At 37.4% G+C, this 20,121-nt stretch overlaps 1 protein-coding gene across 1 annotated transcript in view; it reads right to left on the bottom strand.

The window, feature by feature from the left end:
• The window catches only part of cdh13 (cadherin 13, H-cadherin (heart)), a 509,931-nt gene that overhangs the window by 388,070 nt on the left and 101,740 nt on the right, over positions 1 to 20,121 (bottom strand). Inside the window, exon 2 of the mRNA XM_059334282.1 lies at positions 15,160 to 15,280. Within this exon, the coding sequence (XP_059190265.1) occupies positions 15,160 to 15,280 (121 nt within the window). The remainder of the gene's footprint in view (positions 1 to 15,159; positions 15,281 to 20,121) is intronic.

Here is a 20,121-nt window from a genome sequence, read left to right on the forward strand (position 1 = left end):
CCCAAAAAATAAACAAAATTACCAAAGAAAAGACACAAATTGACCCAAAAAGACACAAAATTACCAAAAAAAAGACACAAAATGACTAAAAGACACAAAATGTCCAAAAAAGAAATGAAATGACCAAAAAAAGACAGAAAAATTGACCACAAAATGATCAAAAAAGACACAAAATGACAAAAAAAGGCACAAAATGACCAAAAAAGACACAAAATGACAAAAAAATGACACAAAATGACCAAAGAAAAGACACAAATTGACTAAAAAAGACACAAAACGACCAGAAAAGACACAAAATGACCCAAAAAAGAATCAAAATTACCAAAAAAGACACAAAATGACTAAAAGAAAACACAAAATGTCCCAAAAAAGAAACAAAATGACCAAAAAAGACACAAATTGACCACAAAATGATCAAAAAAAGACACAAAATGACCTAAAAAGACACAAAATGACCAAAAAAGACAAATAATGACCAAAAAAACCCCACAATGACCAAAAAAGACACAAATTGATCAAAAAAAAAAAGACTTTAAGTGACCCAAAAGACTTAAACACATTAACACATGAACACTTTAACACAGTGGAGACAGAGCTGACTTCCAAAATGATTTCCCGACCCCCAGAAATCATCTAACGACCCCAATTGGGGTCCCGACCCCAACGTTGAGAATAGCTGCTCTAGAGCAGTAGTTCTCAACCTTTTTGAGTCGCGACCCCCAATTTAACTTGCATGTTGTCCGTGACTCCCGCTCACTGAACAGAATCCCACATGCACAGTTCAGATCACCCAAAAAAGAAACAAAATGACCAAAAAAAGGAAACAAAATGACCAAAAAAGACACAAATTGACCACAAAATGATTTAAAAAAGACACAAAATGATCAAAAAAAAGACACAAAATGGCCTAAAAAGACACAAAATGACCAAAAAATTACATTAAGTGACCAAAAACACATGAACACTTTAACACAGCGGAGACAGAGCTGACTTCCAAAATGATTTGGCGACCCCCAGAAATCATCTCGCGACCCCAATTGGGGTCCCGACCCCAAGGTTGAGAATAGCTGGGCTAGACTACTGCAAGAGTTTGTTTTCATGTCTTAACAAAAAAGAGCTGTCGCGTCTGCAATTAGTACAGAACTCTGCAGAGAGAATTCTGACCCGCACGCATAAGTGGTCTCACATATCCCCTGTTCTTAAAGCCTTACATTGGCTCCCTGTCTCTTCTAGAATCAATTTTAAAATTCTGGTTTTAACATTCAGAGGCCAGGCTCCACCCTACATATGCGACCCGATACAGCTCTACACCCCCACTCGGGCTCTGAGGTCTGCAGATCAGAATCTGCTCATGGTTCCACGCACCCGTTTTCGAACCAGAGGTGATGGAGCTTTAAATCAGTAGTTCTCAACCTTTTTGAGTCGCGACCCCCAATTTAACATGCATGTTGTCCGCGACCCCCGCTCACTGAACACAATCTCACACGCACAGTTTAGATCACCCAAAAAAGAAACAAAATGACCAAAAAAGACAAAAATTGACCACAAAATGACAAAAAAAGACACAAAATGACCAAAAAAGACACATATTGACCACAAAGTGATCAAAAAAACACACAAAATGACAAAAAAACACACAAAATGACAAAAAAAAGAAATGAAGTGACCAAAAAGACTAAAACACATTAACACATGAACACTTTAACACAGTGGAGACAGAGCTGACTTCCAAAATGATTTGGCGACCCCCAGAAATCATCTCGCGACCCCAATTGGGGTCCCGACCCCAAGGTTGAGAATAGCTGCTCTAGAGAACAGAAAAAGGCAGAAACAACATTCAGACCAAAGCTGTGAGTTACCTCATGTCAAACATCGCTTTAGTGTTGCAATGTTTATGCAGAGGTTAGTAAGATAGCTAGTTATCTCTATGCTTATGGCATACTGTACATATTTCAGTGAAATAAGCAAAGTTTATCACATTTTGGACATTACCTTTGAAATTATATCACTGTAAATCATGCATGAAAGTGGCACACAGCAGCCCAAACGAGGTAACTGTTTGTTACTGCAACATTTCTCGTGGCATTTTCTTTTGTCACTGATGATTTGCAGCCTGCCATAAAAGGATTTAGTGCCAGCTTTATGTTCCACTCTCTCTCCTCCTGACCTCTCCCCTACTATCGCTCCTCTGTCTCCCTCCTCCTTCCATCCCAGCCCTCATCACCTCCATCTCCTTGCAGCTCACAGTCACATGTTGACCCATATAGGGTTGACTGTAGCTGGGAGCCAGCTCCACAAGGGACCCTCATGGATTCTGTCTAGATTTTGTTTCACTCCTTACCTGTTAAAAACTAAAAAATACCCCGCAAACACATGGTACACATGTTGTCTAGGTCAGCTATTCTCAACCTTGACACAAAAAGACACAATTTGACCAAAAAAGACACAAAATGACCAGAAAAGACACAAAATGACCAAAAAAAGACACAAAATGACCAAAGAAAAGACACAAAATGACCCAAAAAAGAAACAAAATGACCAAAAAAAGACACAAAATGACCAAAAAAGACACAAAATTACCCAAAAAAGAAACAAAATTACCAAAAAAAAGACACAAAATGACCACAAAATGATCAAAAAAAGACACAAAATGACCCAAAAAAAATGGTACACATGTTGTCTAGGTCAGCTATTCTCAACCTTGGGGTCGGGACCCCAATTGGGGTCGCGAGATGATTTCTGGGGATCGCCAAATAATTTTGGAAGTCAGCGTATGTTAATGTGTTTTAGTCGTTTTGGTCACTTAATGTCTTTTTTTGGCCATTTTGTGTCTTTTTTTGGTCATTTTGTGTCTTTTAGGTCATTTTGTGTCTTTATTGATCATATTGTTTCTTTTTTTGGTCATTGTGTGTCTTTTTTGGTCATTTTGTGTCTTTTTTGGTCATTTTTTGTCTTTTTTTGATCATTTTGTAGTCAATTTTTGTCTTTTTTGGTCATTTTGTTTCTTTTTTTGGTCATTGTGTCTTTTTAGGTCATTTTGTGTCTTTTTTTGGGTCATTTTGTGTCTTTTAGGTCATTTTGTGTCTTTTTTTGATCATATTGTTTCTTTATTTGGTCATTGTGTGTCTTTTTTGGTAATTTGGTGTCTTTTTGGTCATTTTTTGTATTTTTTTGATAATTTTGTAGTCAATTTTTGTCTTTTTTGGTCATTTTGTTTCTTTTTTGGTCATTTTGTGTCTTTATAGGTCATTTTGTGTCTTTTTTGATCATTTTGTGGTCAATTTGTGTCTTTTTTGGTAATTTTGTGTCTTTTAGGTCATTTTGTGTCTTTATTGATCATATTGTTTCTTTTTTTGGTCATTGTGTGTCTTTTTTGGTCATTTTGTGTCTTTTTTGGTCATTTTTTGTCATTTTTTGATCATTTTGTAGTCAATTTTTGTCTTTTTTGGTCATTTTGTTTCTTTTTTTGGTCATTGTGTCTTTTTAGGTCATTTTGTGTCTTTTTTTGATCATATTGTTTCTTTATTTGGTCATTGTGTGTCTTTTTTGGTAATTTGGTGTCTTTTTGGTCATTTTTTGTCTTTTTTTGATCATTTTGTAGTCAATTTTTGTCTTTTTTGGTCATTTTGTTTCTTTTTTGGTCATTTTGTGTCTTTATAGGTCATTTTGTGTCTTTTTTTGATCATTTTGTGGTCAATTTGTGTCTTTTTTGGTCATTTTGTGTCTTTTTTTGATCATATTGTTTCTTTTTTTGGTCATTGTGTGTCTTTTTTGGTAATTTTGTGTCTTTTTTGGTAATTTTTGATCATTTTGTAGTCAATTTTTGTGTTTTTTGGTCATTTTGTTTCTTTTTTTGATCATTTTGTGTCTTTTTGGGTCATTTTGTGTCTTTTTTGGTCATTTTGTTTCTTTTTTGGGTGATCTGAACTGTGCGTGTGAGATTGTGTTCAGTGAGCGGGGGTCGTGGACAACATGCATGTTAAATTGGGGGTCGCGACTCAAAAAAGTTGAGAATCACTGGTCTATACAATGCTGGGTCACAAACATAATATATGTAGAAACACCTGCCCACACACTCACTAACAGTGCACACATACACACACACACTTGCATAACCATACTAGTAATGGCCTTTCCTGTAATTACAGTCATTTGTCAAAAGCACACCTTGATTTATGGTCAAATTAAAAATACACCGGAAAAGAAGCTGCAGGTCGTGGTGACTCGGGCTACAGAGGGTGATAAATGCTGCTCCATTACAGGCGTGAGAGTGGCATGATCAGGATATGCACCCTGCCATGCAGAGAGAAGTGAGGAAGAACATCAATCCATGCATCCCGCAGTCTCCGGATGACAGAGTAGCTAGGTGGATGCTTGGGGTGGCACTGAGTGGGGGGCTGGTGGGTTGAGGGAAGTGCAGGGCAGGTTAGATTGCCAAAATTAGTAAGTAGGGCAACAACGTGTGGGACATAGCTTTTCGAACTCACAGTATAAGTTAGACTTACTCCACCTCCATGTAGTCAGGTGGCTTAGCTAAATAAAGGGGACACGCCGGACAAAAGCACCAATTTTTTTCCACATGCTCTCTGTCACCATAGGTTTCAATTTTTGGTAGGAGCCACTTCATCAAGATTGCAGATCGGAGATGGCAGCCATATAAAGTCTATGAGAACCAATATATCTTCCAAACCACTTCGAAGGTCAATCTTGGTGTCAAAATATACATTTACTGGGTCAAAGAATCATTTAAAGCTATTGAGAATATCACTAGATGATTATTAAAATAGGTCATATAAAGTGCATGTATTTTGAAAAATTGATAAAATGCACAAAATGTGCAAGTGGCTGTGGTGCAAGGTGCTCAGGCAAGAAGGTACACTGGAATTGCAAAGATCTTTGTAGTTGTAAATGTAATAAATAATAAAAGATCAAATTATCAAAAAATCACCTTGGGATGTTCTCAATAGCTTTAAATGATTCTTTGACCCAGTAAATGTAATTTTGACACTAAAATTGACCTTCGAAGTGGCTTGGAAGACATGTTGGTTCTCATAGACTTTATATGGGTGCCATCTCTGATTTGCAATCTTGATGAAGTGGCTCCTACCAAAAATTGAAACTTATGGTGATGGAGAGCACGTGGAAAAAATTTGGTGCTTTTGTCCGACGTGTCCCCTTTCTTCTTCAATCTGGTCCTAAGCTGCCTGAGTAATGTGGGGAACCACCTTTATACACTGTCAAAAATAATCTACCGGCAGCTGTGGTTGCCAGAATTTTACCGTAAAAATGACAGTGAGTGGGTTTTTCTACTGTAAATTTAAATTGGAAGACTGAGTAGTCCGTTTATTTAAATGTGTGTGTCTGTGTGTGTGTGTGTGTGTGTGTGTGCGCTTCACCCCTGACAACCTACACTTTAACCTCTTGCACATTTTTACTCTGCCATTTTGATAATTGCAGGCATTTGTAAAAAAGAAGGCAAGTTGCGCTCAGCTTCAAAACTTTATGCGTGTGTTCGTACACGGGAAAAAAAGCCAACTTGTATTTTTTTGGCCTAAAACAGTGATTTAAGTTGGTAAAACTTGGAAATATAAATTATTGACATTTAGGGCAATAATGTAAGTTAGCACAACAAATGAAGCCAGTTGTCTGCTCAAAAACAAGTTGGTGAGTTGTTGTTACTTATATCTTTAAGTTGGGGTTCACAACAAGGGACAATAGTTCTGCTAACTCTTATTTCTTTGTTGTGAAATGCGGGAAAGCGGTGAAATTCGGTCATTAGCAAAGCTAGCGGCTAACTGATGCTAGCGGCTAACTAATGCTAGCAGCTAACTGATGATAGCGGCTAACTGATGCTAGCGGCGCTGCTTGTTACAGCTACAAGAGTAGCCATTAGCGTATCAATGCTAACTCAAAATTGTGGTCGCAACAGTAGCTGACATTTCATAGCAGCGTTACAATCGTGCCAATTCAGCACATTGCAGAAGTATAAGTTAGACTTACTCCACCTCCATGCGGGGAACCACCTTTATATACTGTCAAAAATAATCTGTTAAATTTACGGTAAAATACAGGCAGCTGTGGTTGCCAGAATTTTACTGTAAAAATTACAGTGAGTGGGTTTTGTACTGTAAATTTAAATGTAAATATCAGCAAAAACTACAATTTAGACTGAGTAGTCCGTTTATTTAAAGGTAATTGTGTCCTTGTGACAATATGGTATTTCTCCATTCATTTTACATGATTTTTAAAAATATTTTTACAGTAAAACTGTGTGTTTTTCAAAAGTTTTGTTCTATTCTGTGACAGTAATTAAAAGTGTCTATTATGGTGATATGCAATTTTTTATTCTAGGCCGTATTTCTCATGCAATTTGACAGCATTTTACTGTAATTTTGACACTTTTTACAGTGTAGTTGAATTTTTGATTTAGTTTATGCAAATAGCACAAAACAAAAACCACATTTGGTTGTAGGCCCCAAAACACAATGGCATTTTAGTAAGCTACACCAGCAAACAGATGGATGAAATATGCTTTTATGGTGCTGTAGCTGGTAAATATAATGCCTGCCATTCCTTTTTTGTTTTTTTGTGGGGAACATCTGATAACTGCATGTCTAAAGTAAGAGCAGGGAAATAATGAGGTACTCAATGTCACTGCAGAAGGGTTGAGGGGATGTGCTGGTTGAAAAAGCACAATGCAGTGAGTAATGCATTCACAGACTGGAGACGAAAGGCATGTCTATGTGAGTAACAGATACATTTTGAATGAAGTGTAGCTGCAGATGCAAGCAACCTTTAAAGCAGTGAATAAATCACAAAACTCACCTTTCATATGCTGCGTGATGGAGTATTTGATGAAAGATAAATACGCCCCTATAGTGTGTGAAGTAACAAATGAACGGCACTATTGTGAGCTCTGAGCAGGAAGGACAGCAAACTTTATTACCTAAACTTAGAAAGCAGAGCCAAGAAGGAGAGGAGCAAAATAAAACAGATGAGAGAGCTGTTCCATTTGTCCAATTTATCTAAAACCGCTAGCCTATATCAGAATTCAAGTACTTTTAAATTGCCTCGATAATAAAAGTCCGAGGCAACACAAATGAGAGACAAGAAAGCGTGCCAGCGAAGAGGTCTTTGGAGCTCAATGCAGTTAATATGCCTTGGGCCTTGTGCCAGCAGGAGAGCTTCGTGTCCACGGATTGCTGCCAAGCATGAAGTCTTAATGATACGACATATATCTTTTTAAAGTGTCATTGTGTGTCTTTTTTGGTCTTTTTTTGATCATTTTGTAGTCAAATTTTGTCTTTTTTGGTCATTTTGTTTCTTTTTTTGGTCATTTTGTGTCTTTTTTTGGTCATTTTGTTTCTTTTTTTGGTCATTTTGTTTCTTTTTTTGGTCATTTTGTGTCTTTTTAGGTCAGTTAATATGCCTTGGGCCTTGTGCCAGCAGGAGAGCTTCGTGTCCACGGATCGCTGCCAAGCATGAAGTCTTAATGCTACGACATACATCTTTTTAAAGTGTCATTGTGTGTCTTTTTTGGTCATTTTGTGTCTTTTTTGGTCATTTTTTGTCTTTTTTTGATAATTTTGTAGTCAATTTTTGTCTTTTTTGGTCATTTTGTGTCTTTTTTTGGTCATTTTGTGTCTTTTTAGGTCAGTTAATATGCCTTGGGCCTTGTGCCAGCAGGAGAGCTCGGTGTCCACGGATTGCTGCCAAGCATGAAGTCTTAATGCAACGACATATATCTTTTTAAAGTGTCATTGTGTGTCTTTTTTGGTCAATTTTTGTCTTTTTTGGTCATTTTTTGTCATTTTTTGATCATTTTTAGTCAATTTTTGTCTTTTTTGGTAATTTTTTCTTTTTTTGGTAATTTTGTGTCTTTTTTTTTGGTCATTTTGTTTCTTTTTTTGGTCATTTTGTGTCTTTTTTTGGTCATTTTGTGTCTTTTTTGGTCATTTTTTGTCTTTTTTTGATAATTTTGTAGTCAATTTTTGTCTTTTTTTGTCATTTTGTGTCTTTTTTTGGTCATTTTGTGTCTTTTTAGGTCAGTTAATATGCCTTGGGCCTTGTGCCAGCAGGAGAGCTTCGTGTCCACGGATTGCTGCCAAGCATGAAGTCTTAATGCTACGACATATATCTTTTTAAAGTCACATGTCAAGGAATGCTTAATTAAGAGGCGTGTGTGATGCTATAGAGAATGCTAAAGGCTGCCATGTTTTTAGCAGTAATCATGTTTGGTGGTGGGATTGTAGAAAAGCCTCACAGAGCCGTGGTCTTGCTCTGCAGGATACAGATAAGGTGTCTCTCCTCATTTCTTCTCCACATTTTATTGGCTGTCAGCGTGCAATGCCCTATAGCTTCCCAGTGCACCATAAAATCAAAAACCGTAGTCTCACCTCAGGTTTGAATAAATTAGCAGAACATTGTCTTCTTATGATGGCCTCTTGAAAAAAAAGGCACACTGCTGGCTATAAATGTTCATGAAGAAGTCCAGTTTCTGCACTCGAACAGCATTACTGGTATTATAAAGTGCCATTATTCCTGACAGCCTGCCAGGTTGGTGACAGCAAAGTGCATCAGCTTTACTGCCACCTCTGAGAAGGCAGCAGAGAGGCAAGAAACAAACAGCTTGCAAAACTAAGGTGAGCTATAACACCATTTCAAAATCAATACATCTCCTTGCTGTATTTCTCTGCATCATGGCAAAACCTGTTGAGAAGAAAAAAAAAAAGAATAAAGTAACTTTTAGGAATGGAGAACCTAATTTATCCTTCAGTAAATGTCATTCACCACCTGGCCTCCCGACCCCGTGGAGACATCATTTGGTATTTGGAACACTCTAAAGAAATATGGCACTACTTTTTCTAAAAATGCAGGAAAGTGAAGGCTGCATTGGAAGTCTTTCAGGAAAACAGTTTTCTCTACAGCTACAGAATGTGTTCTCATGGCTGGTTGCTGTTGCACTACTTTTTGTAAAATGCAGGTCATTTTGTGTCTTTTAGGTCATTTTGTGTCTTTTTTTGATCATATTGTTTCTTTTTTTGGTCATTGTGTGTCTTTTTTGGTCATTTTGTGTCTTTTTTTGGTCATTTTTTGTCTTTTTTTGATCATTTTGTAGTCAATTTTATTTTTTTTTTGGTCATTTTGTTTCTTTTTTTGGTCATTTTGTGTCTTTTTTAGGTAATTTTGTGTCTTTTTTTGATCATTTTGCGGTCAATTTGTGTCTTTTTTGGTCATTTTGTGTCTTTTTTGGGTGATCTGAACTGAGATTCTGTGTCATTCACCACCTGGCCTCCAGACTGCACCTCGACCCCGTGGAGACATCATTTGGTATTTGGAACACTCTAAAGAAATATGGCACTACTTTTTGTAAAATGCAGGAAAGTGAAGGCTGCATTGGAAGTCTTTCAGAAAAACAGTCTTCTGTTCAGCTACAGAATGTGTTCTCGTGGCTGGTTGCTGTTGCAGTGAAACAGAGAAAAGCCTGGTGTTGAATTGACAGCATAGCAGTTACATCGAATAGGATCAACTCCGTTGAGCACTGTTATTTCATAAATTGACCAAAAAAGACACAAAAGGACCAAAAAAAGACACAAAATGACTAAAGAAAGACACAAATTGACCAATACAGACATAAAAAAAGCAAAAAAAGACACAAAATGACTAAAAAAAGACACAGAATGACCAAAAAAAGGAAACAAAATGACCAAAAAAGACACAAATTGATCAAAAAAGACACAAAAGGACCAAAAGACACAAAATGACTAAAAAAAAGACACAAATTGACCAAAAAAGACACAAAAGGACCAAAAAAAGACACAAAATGACAAAAAAAAGGAAACAAAATGACCAAATATGGTACTACTTTTTGTAAAATGCAGGAAAGTGAAGGCTGCATTGGAAGTCTTTCAGGAAAACAGTTTTCTGTTCAGCTACAGAATGTGTTCTCGTGGCTGGTTGCTGTTGCAGTGAAACAGAAAAAAGTCTGGTGTTGAATTGACAGCATAGCATTTACATCGAATAAGATCAACTCCGTTGAGCACTGTTATTTCATAAATTGGAGTCCATTTTTCATTTTAGTCATTATTCTGCAGAAATGGCAGTTCTCACATCGGGTCAAACATCTGTTACACCTGAATAAACTCAACTACTTGGCGAAAAAGCAATTTCCAGGCTTTTATATTCAGGCTTTTATATTTTGAAAATTAATTTCTGCTTTGTTCACAATGGTTTTTTAAATTGAGCTGTAGGCTGTATGGGATGTGGAGTTAATTGTGTAACACTTCCATATAGCAGTGCAGATGTACAGATTTCAGTGTTTTTGTGTAATCCACTTCACATCAAGATATTTCAAAGTGATTTTACGTGAGCTGTGTTGATGGTATAAAGGAACAAAATTAACCTCAGTGTGTGTTAGGTGAGATTCACTATTTGAGAGATGATACTATTGATAGAACAGAGTTAGCAGCTCTACTGGGACACTGAGGCTTTGTTAAAGGTGTGCTACCAATGCACTGGGCTTTCCATTAACCCCAATGTAAACTCATCTGAGGCAATATCAGATGCTTAGAGTAACATATGTTATATAAAGAATGCAAAGGATGTTTAAAAAGGATGTTTAAAACAAACTCTGAACTCTGGCTCAGGACCTGCGTTCAGTAGCTGAGCAGGGGAAGTAATCAGTTTTTAGCCCAACCCTGTTCTTTAACCCTAAAATTAGCAACCTGGTCTTACAGGAATCTGTGAAATAGCCACGGAATCACTCAAATTTCCACGAAATTGACACGGATTTCGCTACAATGCAAGTTAATGACAGTCATATCCCGTGGCTATTCCAACATACAAAGTGATTATGTACATTCACTGAGTGAATATTTAGAAAATAAAAACATATATTTCTCCCTAGAAATGTGATCAAAATCCATTTTTATGCAGAAACTAAGTCAAAATATTGTTTTTTTCACTAAAAATGAGAGAACTGTCCGCCATGTTTTTTGTTCTGACCGCCGGGACCTTGAAAGTCACGTGACTTGGAACAAACCAAGAGGAACAAATATCCATGGAATAGCCACGGGATATGACTGTCATTAACTTGCATTGTAGCGAAATCCGTGTCAGTTTCACGGAAATTTGAGTACATGGGTGCTGCTTCCCTTATCCCTAGACACCAACATGGGTTGTAACAATTAGTCACATGTTAGTTAACCATTTCCTGTAAACATGGAAGTTTATCTTTAAAACCACTACTGATGTAACCTGCAGAAAGTGAAACGCCAGCCCCAACAAAACCTACCTAACAAGTCCTTTTCCTTTTTTGGTAATTTTGTGTCTTTTTTGATCATTTTGTGGTCAATTTGTGTCTTTTTTAGTCATTTTGTTTCCTTTTTTTTGGTCATTTTGTGTCTTTTTTTGGTCATTTTGTGTCTTTTCTGGTAGTTTTGTTTCCTTTTTTGGTCATTTTGTGTCTTTTTTGATCATTTTGTGGTCAATTTGTGTCTTTATTGGTCATTTTGTTTCCTTTTTTTGGTCATTTTGTGTCTTTTTTTGGTAATTTTGTGTCTTTTCTGATAGTTTTGTTTCCTTTTTTGGTCATTTTGTGTCTTTTTTGATCATTTTGTGGTCAATTTGTGTCATTATTGGTCATTTTGTTTCCTTTTTTTGGTAATTTTGTTTCTTTTTTGGGTGATCTGAACTGTGTGTGTGAGATTGTGTTCAGTGAGCGGGGGTCACGGACAACATGCATCTTAAATTGGGGGTCACGACTCAAAAAGGTTGAGAACTACTGCATTAATCTATACATTTACATTGTTTGAATGTGTTCTTCATCTGAAGTCTGAGATGTGTTCTACATTGCCGTTCTTTACCTATTTCCTTTTACATTTCGATTTTCACATGCGTCAATTTTTCATGTAAGCAGTGACCAGCTGAGAAAAAAGGAAAGCTGGAGTGAATGGAGGAAAAACAAAACAGAAAGAGATGCAGCAAAACCAAGAGCCAGAGAGGAAAATGTTCATGATGGAGGGACAAATAGAACAGCAGGAACACCGAGAGTGGGAGAGCCAGAAAAAAAGGGAATGTTTGCACACTGTATGTGTTACTTTTTTGGATATGGCCATTAGATGAGATGGATGTCCTTGAACCCTGGTCTGTGCCAACAGGTATCTCTTGCTAACACACCGCCCCTCCACTGGTAATTACACTGGGAGGTCTACAGCAGGTGGCACGGGGCTGAGCAGAATTTACATAAATCTGCATGTGTCACTGGGCCTGGCTGCAGCCTCTGGCACTCAGTATGAATCACACTCACACTCAGCAGACAATTTGTTCAAATTTAACAAAATGGATGGAGTGTAAAATAGTATCAATGCTCCCTCTGAAAGCCATACATGTACTGAATTATTTGTGCTAATAAATGGCTTTCACTTGCAAGCAATACACAAAATCATCCATGTAGACCAGGGGTGTCAAACTCTGGCCCGGGGGCCAAATTTGGCCCGCAGTGTAATTTTATTTGGCCCGCAAGGCAATACCAAATTATTATATTATTATTGTACTAGAAAAGCTGACCCGCCGGTATTATACGGCGCATTTACCGCTAATACTAGATTTATTATTGTTATTTTTTTTTTAAATGTATTAACCTGTTGAAAAACTTTATTTTGATATTTAAATCAGAAAATAGAAAAGAGGCATACGATTTTTATTTAATTTTTATTTAATAAAAATGAATGACATTGATGTGTTTTTTATTTGAAATTTGATTTTGCATGTCTGCACTATTTAGTTATATATTGTATGTTTATAAGCGTTGCTGGTTCCATATTTAATGTTAAAGCAAAACATGTTTGGTATATATTAAAAGGTTTATTTGTTCAATGTTGGCCCGCGATTTTATTCAAGTTTTACATTTTGGCCCATTGTGTATTTGAGTTTGACACCCCTGATGTACACACACTGTTTTATCACTTTGATTAGTATTACAACACACTTGCAATTGATCCATCCAAGCATTATAGAGAAGTCGCTGTCATAACTATGATACAAATCAAACTTTGTTCAAGTTGAACGGGGAAAATCATGCGCCTTATTTGTTTCCTTTGTGCTTTTCTTTCATATGTTGTTTTTCATCATGGTGTTATTGTTTTTCAACATGCTGTTCAGGTTTAGTGCCTGCTGAGGTGTAGTGTTTGTGCAAGTGCTTTGAATTTTTAAGAGACACTTAAAAATGATCAAAAACCATATAGCATTTGTGTTGTGCAGCTATAAATCAACAACAACACAGCACACTTTATGGCACCTGCAAGCTGTGTCTCCTGAAAACCCACTCTAAGCATGCACATACATTTATGTCTGCTCTGTATGTGTGGAAGTGTATGTGTGTGGCATGCCTTTGCTGCTGTCCATAACTTGTGAGCAGTGGGACCCCCTATGGTGAGAGGTGTTTCTGCTGACAGGAGCATATTCAAGGTAATAGAAGCACTCTGTCGTCCCGGAGCAGCGCACTAAAGCAGAACTGAGTTCTGTCTCCTACTACACGCGCCACTGAACCTCCAGATGACAAAATGCCTCACTGGCTGACCGAATCAAACACAATAAAGCCGGAAAAAGAAGGAAAAGAAGATTGAACAAGAAAATGCTTAGATTTGTAGCATTTTTCTGTCTAGGTAGGAAATTATGTATTTCCAGCTGGAAAAGCTGCCTGTCAGTGGAGTGCCACTTAAAAAGGTTGTGCTGTATAACACCCCTTAAAGCACTGCATGACACTGCAGCCATAGAAGAAGGAAATGTGCTACTGTTGTGTATATAGATACAGCATTATGTGCATGTCACTGAAGCAGGTAATGATATGCCTTGTAATGTGGAGAGCAACACAGTGGGATGACGAAATAAAAAAAGAATAATGGGAGAGGAATGAAAACAAGCTCCACAATAAATGACAGACTGCATTAACAAGCTATAAATTATTCCCATTTGAATTTACATATTTCCGTTGTATTTCATCATATTGTACACATAAAACAACAACTCAGTGCAGAAGTGAATGTATTATTGAGCGTATGAATTAGTGAAAACTTCCCCAGCTTTGTAGTAAAATTACCGTTGGCTGGCTGCACCTTGTCGATCTCTGTGCCGGCAGCCATAACTCACAAGCCCAGAGGAGCAGACTGCTAGCCAGCAGACATTATTGCTGATCTCTGTGGAGAGTGGAGCTGTGCAGATAGGCATTGCCGGAGGCTCCCAGAGGAGCACACCGGACCAATAAGTTGTGGCAGCAATATGGAGTTGAGATTGGTCTTCTGTGGACGGGGTTCTGCAGTGCAGGAGTCTGCAGGGAATGCGCGGGCCGCGGTTGCAACAAAAGGGTGATGAGGCTTCCTCCCGATTGGCTCAGAGATGGAGCTGAGCCTCCACCCTCCGCAGTGAACCTCTACGACCTCCCTCTCAACTCCCTCTCAATTCTGTAATGTTTAGATTATAAACCTACTGAGATCAAACATTTTTGCTGCATAAAAAAAAGAGAAAACAGACTCCGTGGCTCTCTGAGTTCTTGGGAAAGCTAAGTCGTCTGGAGCATGGTAACTTGTGTACTGGGACTGAAAAGCTGCAGCAAAATAGTCGCGAGGCAAACACACACACACACACATGCATATGAGCAGACAACACACACACACACACACACACACACACGCTTAACTGAGCAGCCCAAAGCTGTCTTCAGGGACGGAACAAAAGAAGAAAAAAAGAAAGACTTGTAAATATCACCCAATCAAGGAGAATAATTCATACACAGACACAAATTATATTGTTGTTGTTGTTTTTGTGGTACAAAGACAGGACCAGTTCTGTTTTGTGTTTGTGATACAACAAAACAACCTATACACACACACACACACACACACACACTGATACACACTCACAGCATCACCTTGACCTGGAGGGAGCTTGGCTTTTCTCTGCTCAGCTCCAGTGAATGTTGCGATTCGAATCCTGAGGCAGGCAGACTGAGGCTTTTTATTTATGTGTTTGTGTGTCTGTACTCCCACATGCAGATTTGTGTTGTGGAATGCCAGAATTTAAGAGAGAGAGAGAGAGAGAGAGAGAGAGCAACTTCAAAGTGCAGCAGAGAAAGTGAAGTTGGTTGTGTCCGTGTCCACTGACCTTGTATAAGCGCCTGGCCTTTCTGGAAAGCTCCGCTGAACGCCACCTGGTAGTGTTTGACCTGGAAGCCAGGTACACAGCCCTCATGGCCTCCATCCTCTTGGCCACCCACACGGGCAACCTGCAACACACAGAACAAAGAACAGGTCAAATCAATACACATGAGCACACGCTTTCTGTGCAGATAATCCTGACAGGCACAGGTGGGGGGATAGAAGAACTATATAAATAATTTTCCCTTTAAAGACCTAATCCTCGTTAATCCTAAAAGCAACAACAGAAGGCTGGAGCAGATATATAAATATGCAGTGATATAGTTAAATCAATACTTCTACCAGCAAATAGTATTATTGGCTTTATAAAAAAAGAGTCCTCTACCAAATAAGTATTGCATGATTATAAAGTTTATAAAAATGATCACAATCAATCAAAACCAGACATCAGCACAAAAAAATAAAAATAAAAAGAGCTTCTTGGGACACCTCAGCTTTGTGCTGCTATCACGCTACACTGCCCATGATAACCATAGTGTCACAATACAGCAATTCTGCAATTCTCTATACATTGCAAGTCATCCACAATACATTAGCAATAAGCTTCCATTATTAGTCCCACAATGGTGAAATTCAACCTCTGCATTTAACCCATCCTTTCTACACACCATGCTTAGGAGCAGTGGGCAGCACATTCCTGCACCCGGAGCAGTGGAGGGTTAGGTGCCTTGCTCAAGGGCGCTTCAGTTCTTGACCTGTCAGTCCATTTTTCTAACCTCTAGATCAGTAGTTCTCAATCTTTTTGAGTCGAGACCCCCAATTTAACATGCATGTTGTCCGTGACCCCCACTCACTGAACACAATCTCACACGCACAGTTCAGATCACCCAAAAAAGAAACAAAATGACCAAAAAAAGACACAAAATGACCAAAAAAGACACAAAATGACCAAAAAAGACACAAAATGACCAAAAAAGGAAACAAAATGACCCAAAAAAGACAAAATGACCCAAAAAAAGAAAAAAAAAAGACCAAAAAAAGACACAAAATGACAAAAAAAAAGACACAAAATGAACAAAAAAAGGAAACAAAATGACAAAAAAAGACACAAAATGACCAAAAAAGACACAAAATGACAAAAAAAAGACACAAAATGACCAAAAAAGGAAACAAAATGACCCAAAAAAGACACAAAATGACTAAAAAAAAGACACAAAATGACTAAAAAAAAAGACACAAAATGACCAAAAAAAGGAAACAAAATTACCAAAAAAGACACAAATTGACCAGAAACTGATCAAAATTACCAAAAAAGACACAAAATGACTTGGTTGAAAAATGAAAATGAAAAATGATTTGGCGACCCCCAGAAATCATCTCGCGATTCCCAATTGGGGTCCCGACCCCAAGGTTGAGAATTGCTGCTCTAGATCATGGACTTACAATATCTGTGTAACTGAAGACAAAATAAATTCCCCTAAAAAGGCAAAAAGCAGGGATTATATATTTATTCACTGCATCATGGCGTCAGTTTGACGGAATTTGACAACCGAGATGTAACAATGTACAACAAAGTACAAAGAGTCTCACTTTAGTGCCTGTTTAACAGACACACAAACACACACACACACTGACTGCCAACAGTCCAATGTGACAACATGACGACTGGAAGTGACAGAGTTATGTAAAAATGTGATGCAAGAATGTTAAGTGATGTTTGAACAGCTTGGACATGAACTCTGTTCTCCTGGGTGAAAGTAGTGGGTTTGTCTGACCCGTCCACCACCCCTCCCTAACTTTAGTGCTTTACACTCCGCTTCTGCGTCACTAGGGCCGGTAGAGGGTGCCAGTAACTCCAAGCGTAACCATGGGGATGGATGGGCGTATCATATGCACCAAAATAGGATTTTTGCATGTCATTTTAATGTCTAAGGTTGTGTTATTTGGATGCAAATTTAAGAGAATGGGCTGCACCAGGAGTCATTAAGTACTAACCCTCATGACTTCCGGTCATGGCGGGGAGGTAGACGGACACGCACCACAAGTCAATGACTATTTAACCAAATATACACCACATCGTAGACAGTCCTGTTATGCCCTGGGTCACAATAGAAAGATCCACTACATCCCCATTACCTCTAAATCTCTACTTATATGCAGATACTTCGACAAATATGCTAAAAAAAAGTACCCATAACCCATTTGTCAAAAACACTATTAAGGTGTGGTATAAAGTGCAAGCGCACTTAAATGCAAGGTCAGATATGTCAGGTTTCACACCAATATGGGGAAACCGTAGATTTTCTCCAGGCAGAGGTGACCCTGGCTTTAGACTCTGGGCAGAGAGAGGGATTGGCAAAATTTTGGATATGTATAACGACAAGGGTATTCTTCATAGCTTTGAGGATTTGCAAAGAAATTACAATATACCTGAAAAGCACTTCTTTAAATATCTACAAATAAGGAACTACATTCTAAAAGCATCTTCAGGGCCATGGCTAGGTATCCTTTTTGTATGAAATGATTGTGGATGCATCTAAAGAATCCTCGTACAGTAAAAGATTGTCATAATGCACAATGTCAGACTATTAACACCAGATTGAAACTATTACAATTTAAATGGATTATACGCACATACATCACTCCTGCCCTGTTACATCGCTTTGATAACAATAATCCTGATTTCTGTATTAAATGCAGCCAAGAAGAAAGAACATTATTACACTGCCTATGGAGTTGCCCCAAAATTAAAAAATTCTGGGAAAAGGTCATACAAACTACATCTGATATTATCTCTATCAAACTGCCTGTCTGCCCTCGGGTATTTATCCTCGGACTACTTCCAGCGGAGTTAGGAGTGTCAGGTGTGAATAAAAAGATTGTCATTTTGTTCTCACTTCAGGCTAAACACTGTATAGCAACTTCCTGGAAGAGCACTGAACCTCCCACAGTTAAACATTGGTTTAACAGTCTTTCCAATGTTCTAGCCATGGAGAAGTTAGGGAAAAATACAGCGCTATTTTAAGCTATGGGGACAATTTATTGAATATCTTGAAAGTCACCAATCAAGATGTTGAACACTTGAAAAGGACAATGAAGTGTATAAAGAAAATGTAATATCCAATAGCAGCTACATAGGAAACACAGGGTTATAATTTTATTGTTATTTTATTTCATTATTATTATTATTATTTTTTATTTATCTATTGTTTTTGTTTTTTTCTTTGTTTCAGTGGTTCTTGGTTTTGTCTTTTCTTTATCTGTGAATGTGGGCATGTAAACCCTCATTAATGTATGTGTCATGTTAATTCTAAAAACCCAATAAATATAAATAAAAAAAAGAAAAAAAGAAAAGTATTTACTCTGGTCAGTCAAATTCCTGGCCAATACATTTTCCATGCTTTAGTCAAAATATATGAATATTTGGAGCCAGCTTCTTGTAATCACAAGAGAGGATGAAACATTTCTGAATCAATATTTTTGTAAACTAATAAGATGTATTATGTTTAAGTCAGATGCTAATCGCTATTAGCTCATTAGTGCCTGACATGTTGGTATTTATTTCAATGAAGTAACAGCTGTTACTGTTTGTTGCAAGTATATGTAACATTAATAATGTCAGCTATTTTAAAGTTCAAACCAACTGCGCTTGAGAAGTAAAGAGCTATGATGAATAAAGACTGAGAAGAGAAACAGAAAGAAAAACAGCTGTCAATAAAACACGGCTGTAAATATGTATAGCTCCAGTACTTGCATAGCTTATAATAAACCTATATTATTTATGTAGACATACTTTATAAAGATGTGGGATTTTTTTCTACCATATATTCATCTTCTTCTATGTCAGTATTTACATACAGGTAACTAAAAACAAACAACAAAGAAAGACTTGTTTCACAGTCAGAAGAAACATCACACTTTGGCATTTAGCCCCATAATTATTTTGTTTGGTGATGGTGTAACGAGCTTACACTGATGTTAAATAAAACAACTATGACTTAATTCAGGTTCCATTTCAAAAGAGTGTGTTTAATAGTTTCTCTTTTTTTTCTCTAAACATTGTGATGGGAAGGTTCAAGATGTCATTTGGCTGGTATCTAAAATTGTACTTTTCAAATTAAAACAGACTAAAAATGGTTGTGTTTGACTTTTCATTGACCCATTTTTCTCCTACAAATTACATTTATTCAAATATAAAAATAATTCAGGTAAGAAAAAGCACTTCAACCTCTCTTTTGAAAAACAAAAGAAGGGTGTTCCCATGGAGATTCGACTAAAAAATGCCTCAACTGATTCTCAGATAGTGACCAAACATGGTAGGATCAGAACTATTCAGATTATATGTAGATATGTGATGTATTAATTCTAAGATGAGTGCCCTATGCTGTTTCCTGCAGGTTATTATTTATATTTTCACATTGTATTATTTTAAACAGTGACCTATTTACTGATGCAAAGTTCAACAGTAATATGAATAATTAACTTGTGCATATTCATGTGCAAGTTTACTTGGAGAATTATTGCGCTTTCTCACAAATTATGTATTGGAGGAAGGAAAGAAATGTGGATGACTGAATGCACTGTGGACAATTCTCAAGATAATTTCCAATACATTACATTTTCTTCAGATTTAAGTTGAACATCTGTCCATCAGATTGAGTTCTGGTCAAAAATATATTGTTTGCTGTCAGTTAAAATTCCAGGATGAAATTTAGCCCTGTGCAGTACTCCAAGAAGGGAAGGCAATAGAGATGCTGGAAAATAATAATAATAACTAGAAAATTTCATCTGGGGAAATTTTGAAAGGGCCACGGGGGCTACTGCCGGTGTGTGTACACTATGATGAGATTCTTCAGAGATTTCAAACTATGCCCTTTAACCTCAAAATGTGTGTGTGCGTGCGTGCGTGAGTTTGAAGCATGTGTATGCATGTGTGAGGAGTGTGCGTGCTTAAGCACATGTGTGTGTG

Source organism: Centropristis striata, chromosome 6, assembly GCF_030273125.1.
Source record: "Centropristis striata isolate RG_2023a ecotype Rhode Island chromosome 6, C.striata_1.0, whole genome shotgun sequence".
Classification (NCBI taxonomy): domain Eukaryota; kingdom Metazoa; phylum Chordata; class Actinopteri; order Perciformes; family Serranidae; genus Centropristis; species Centropristis striata.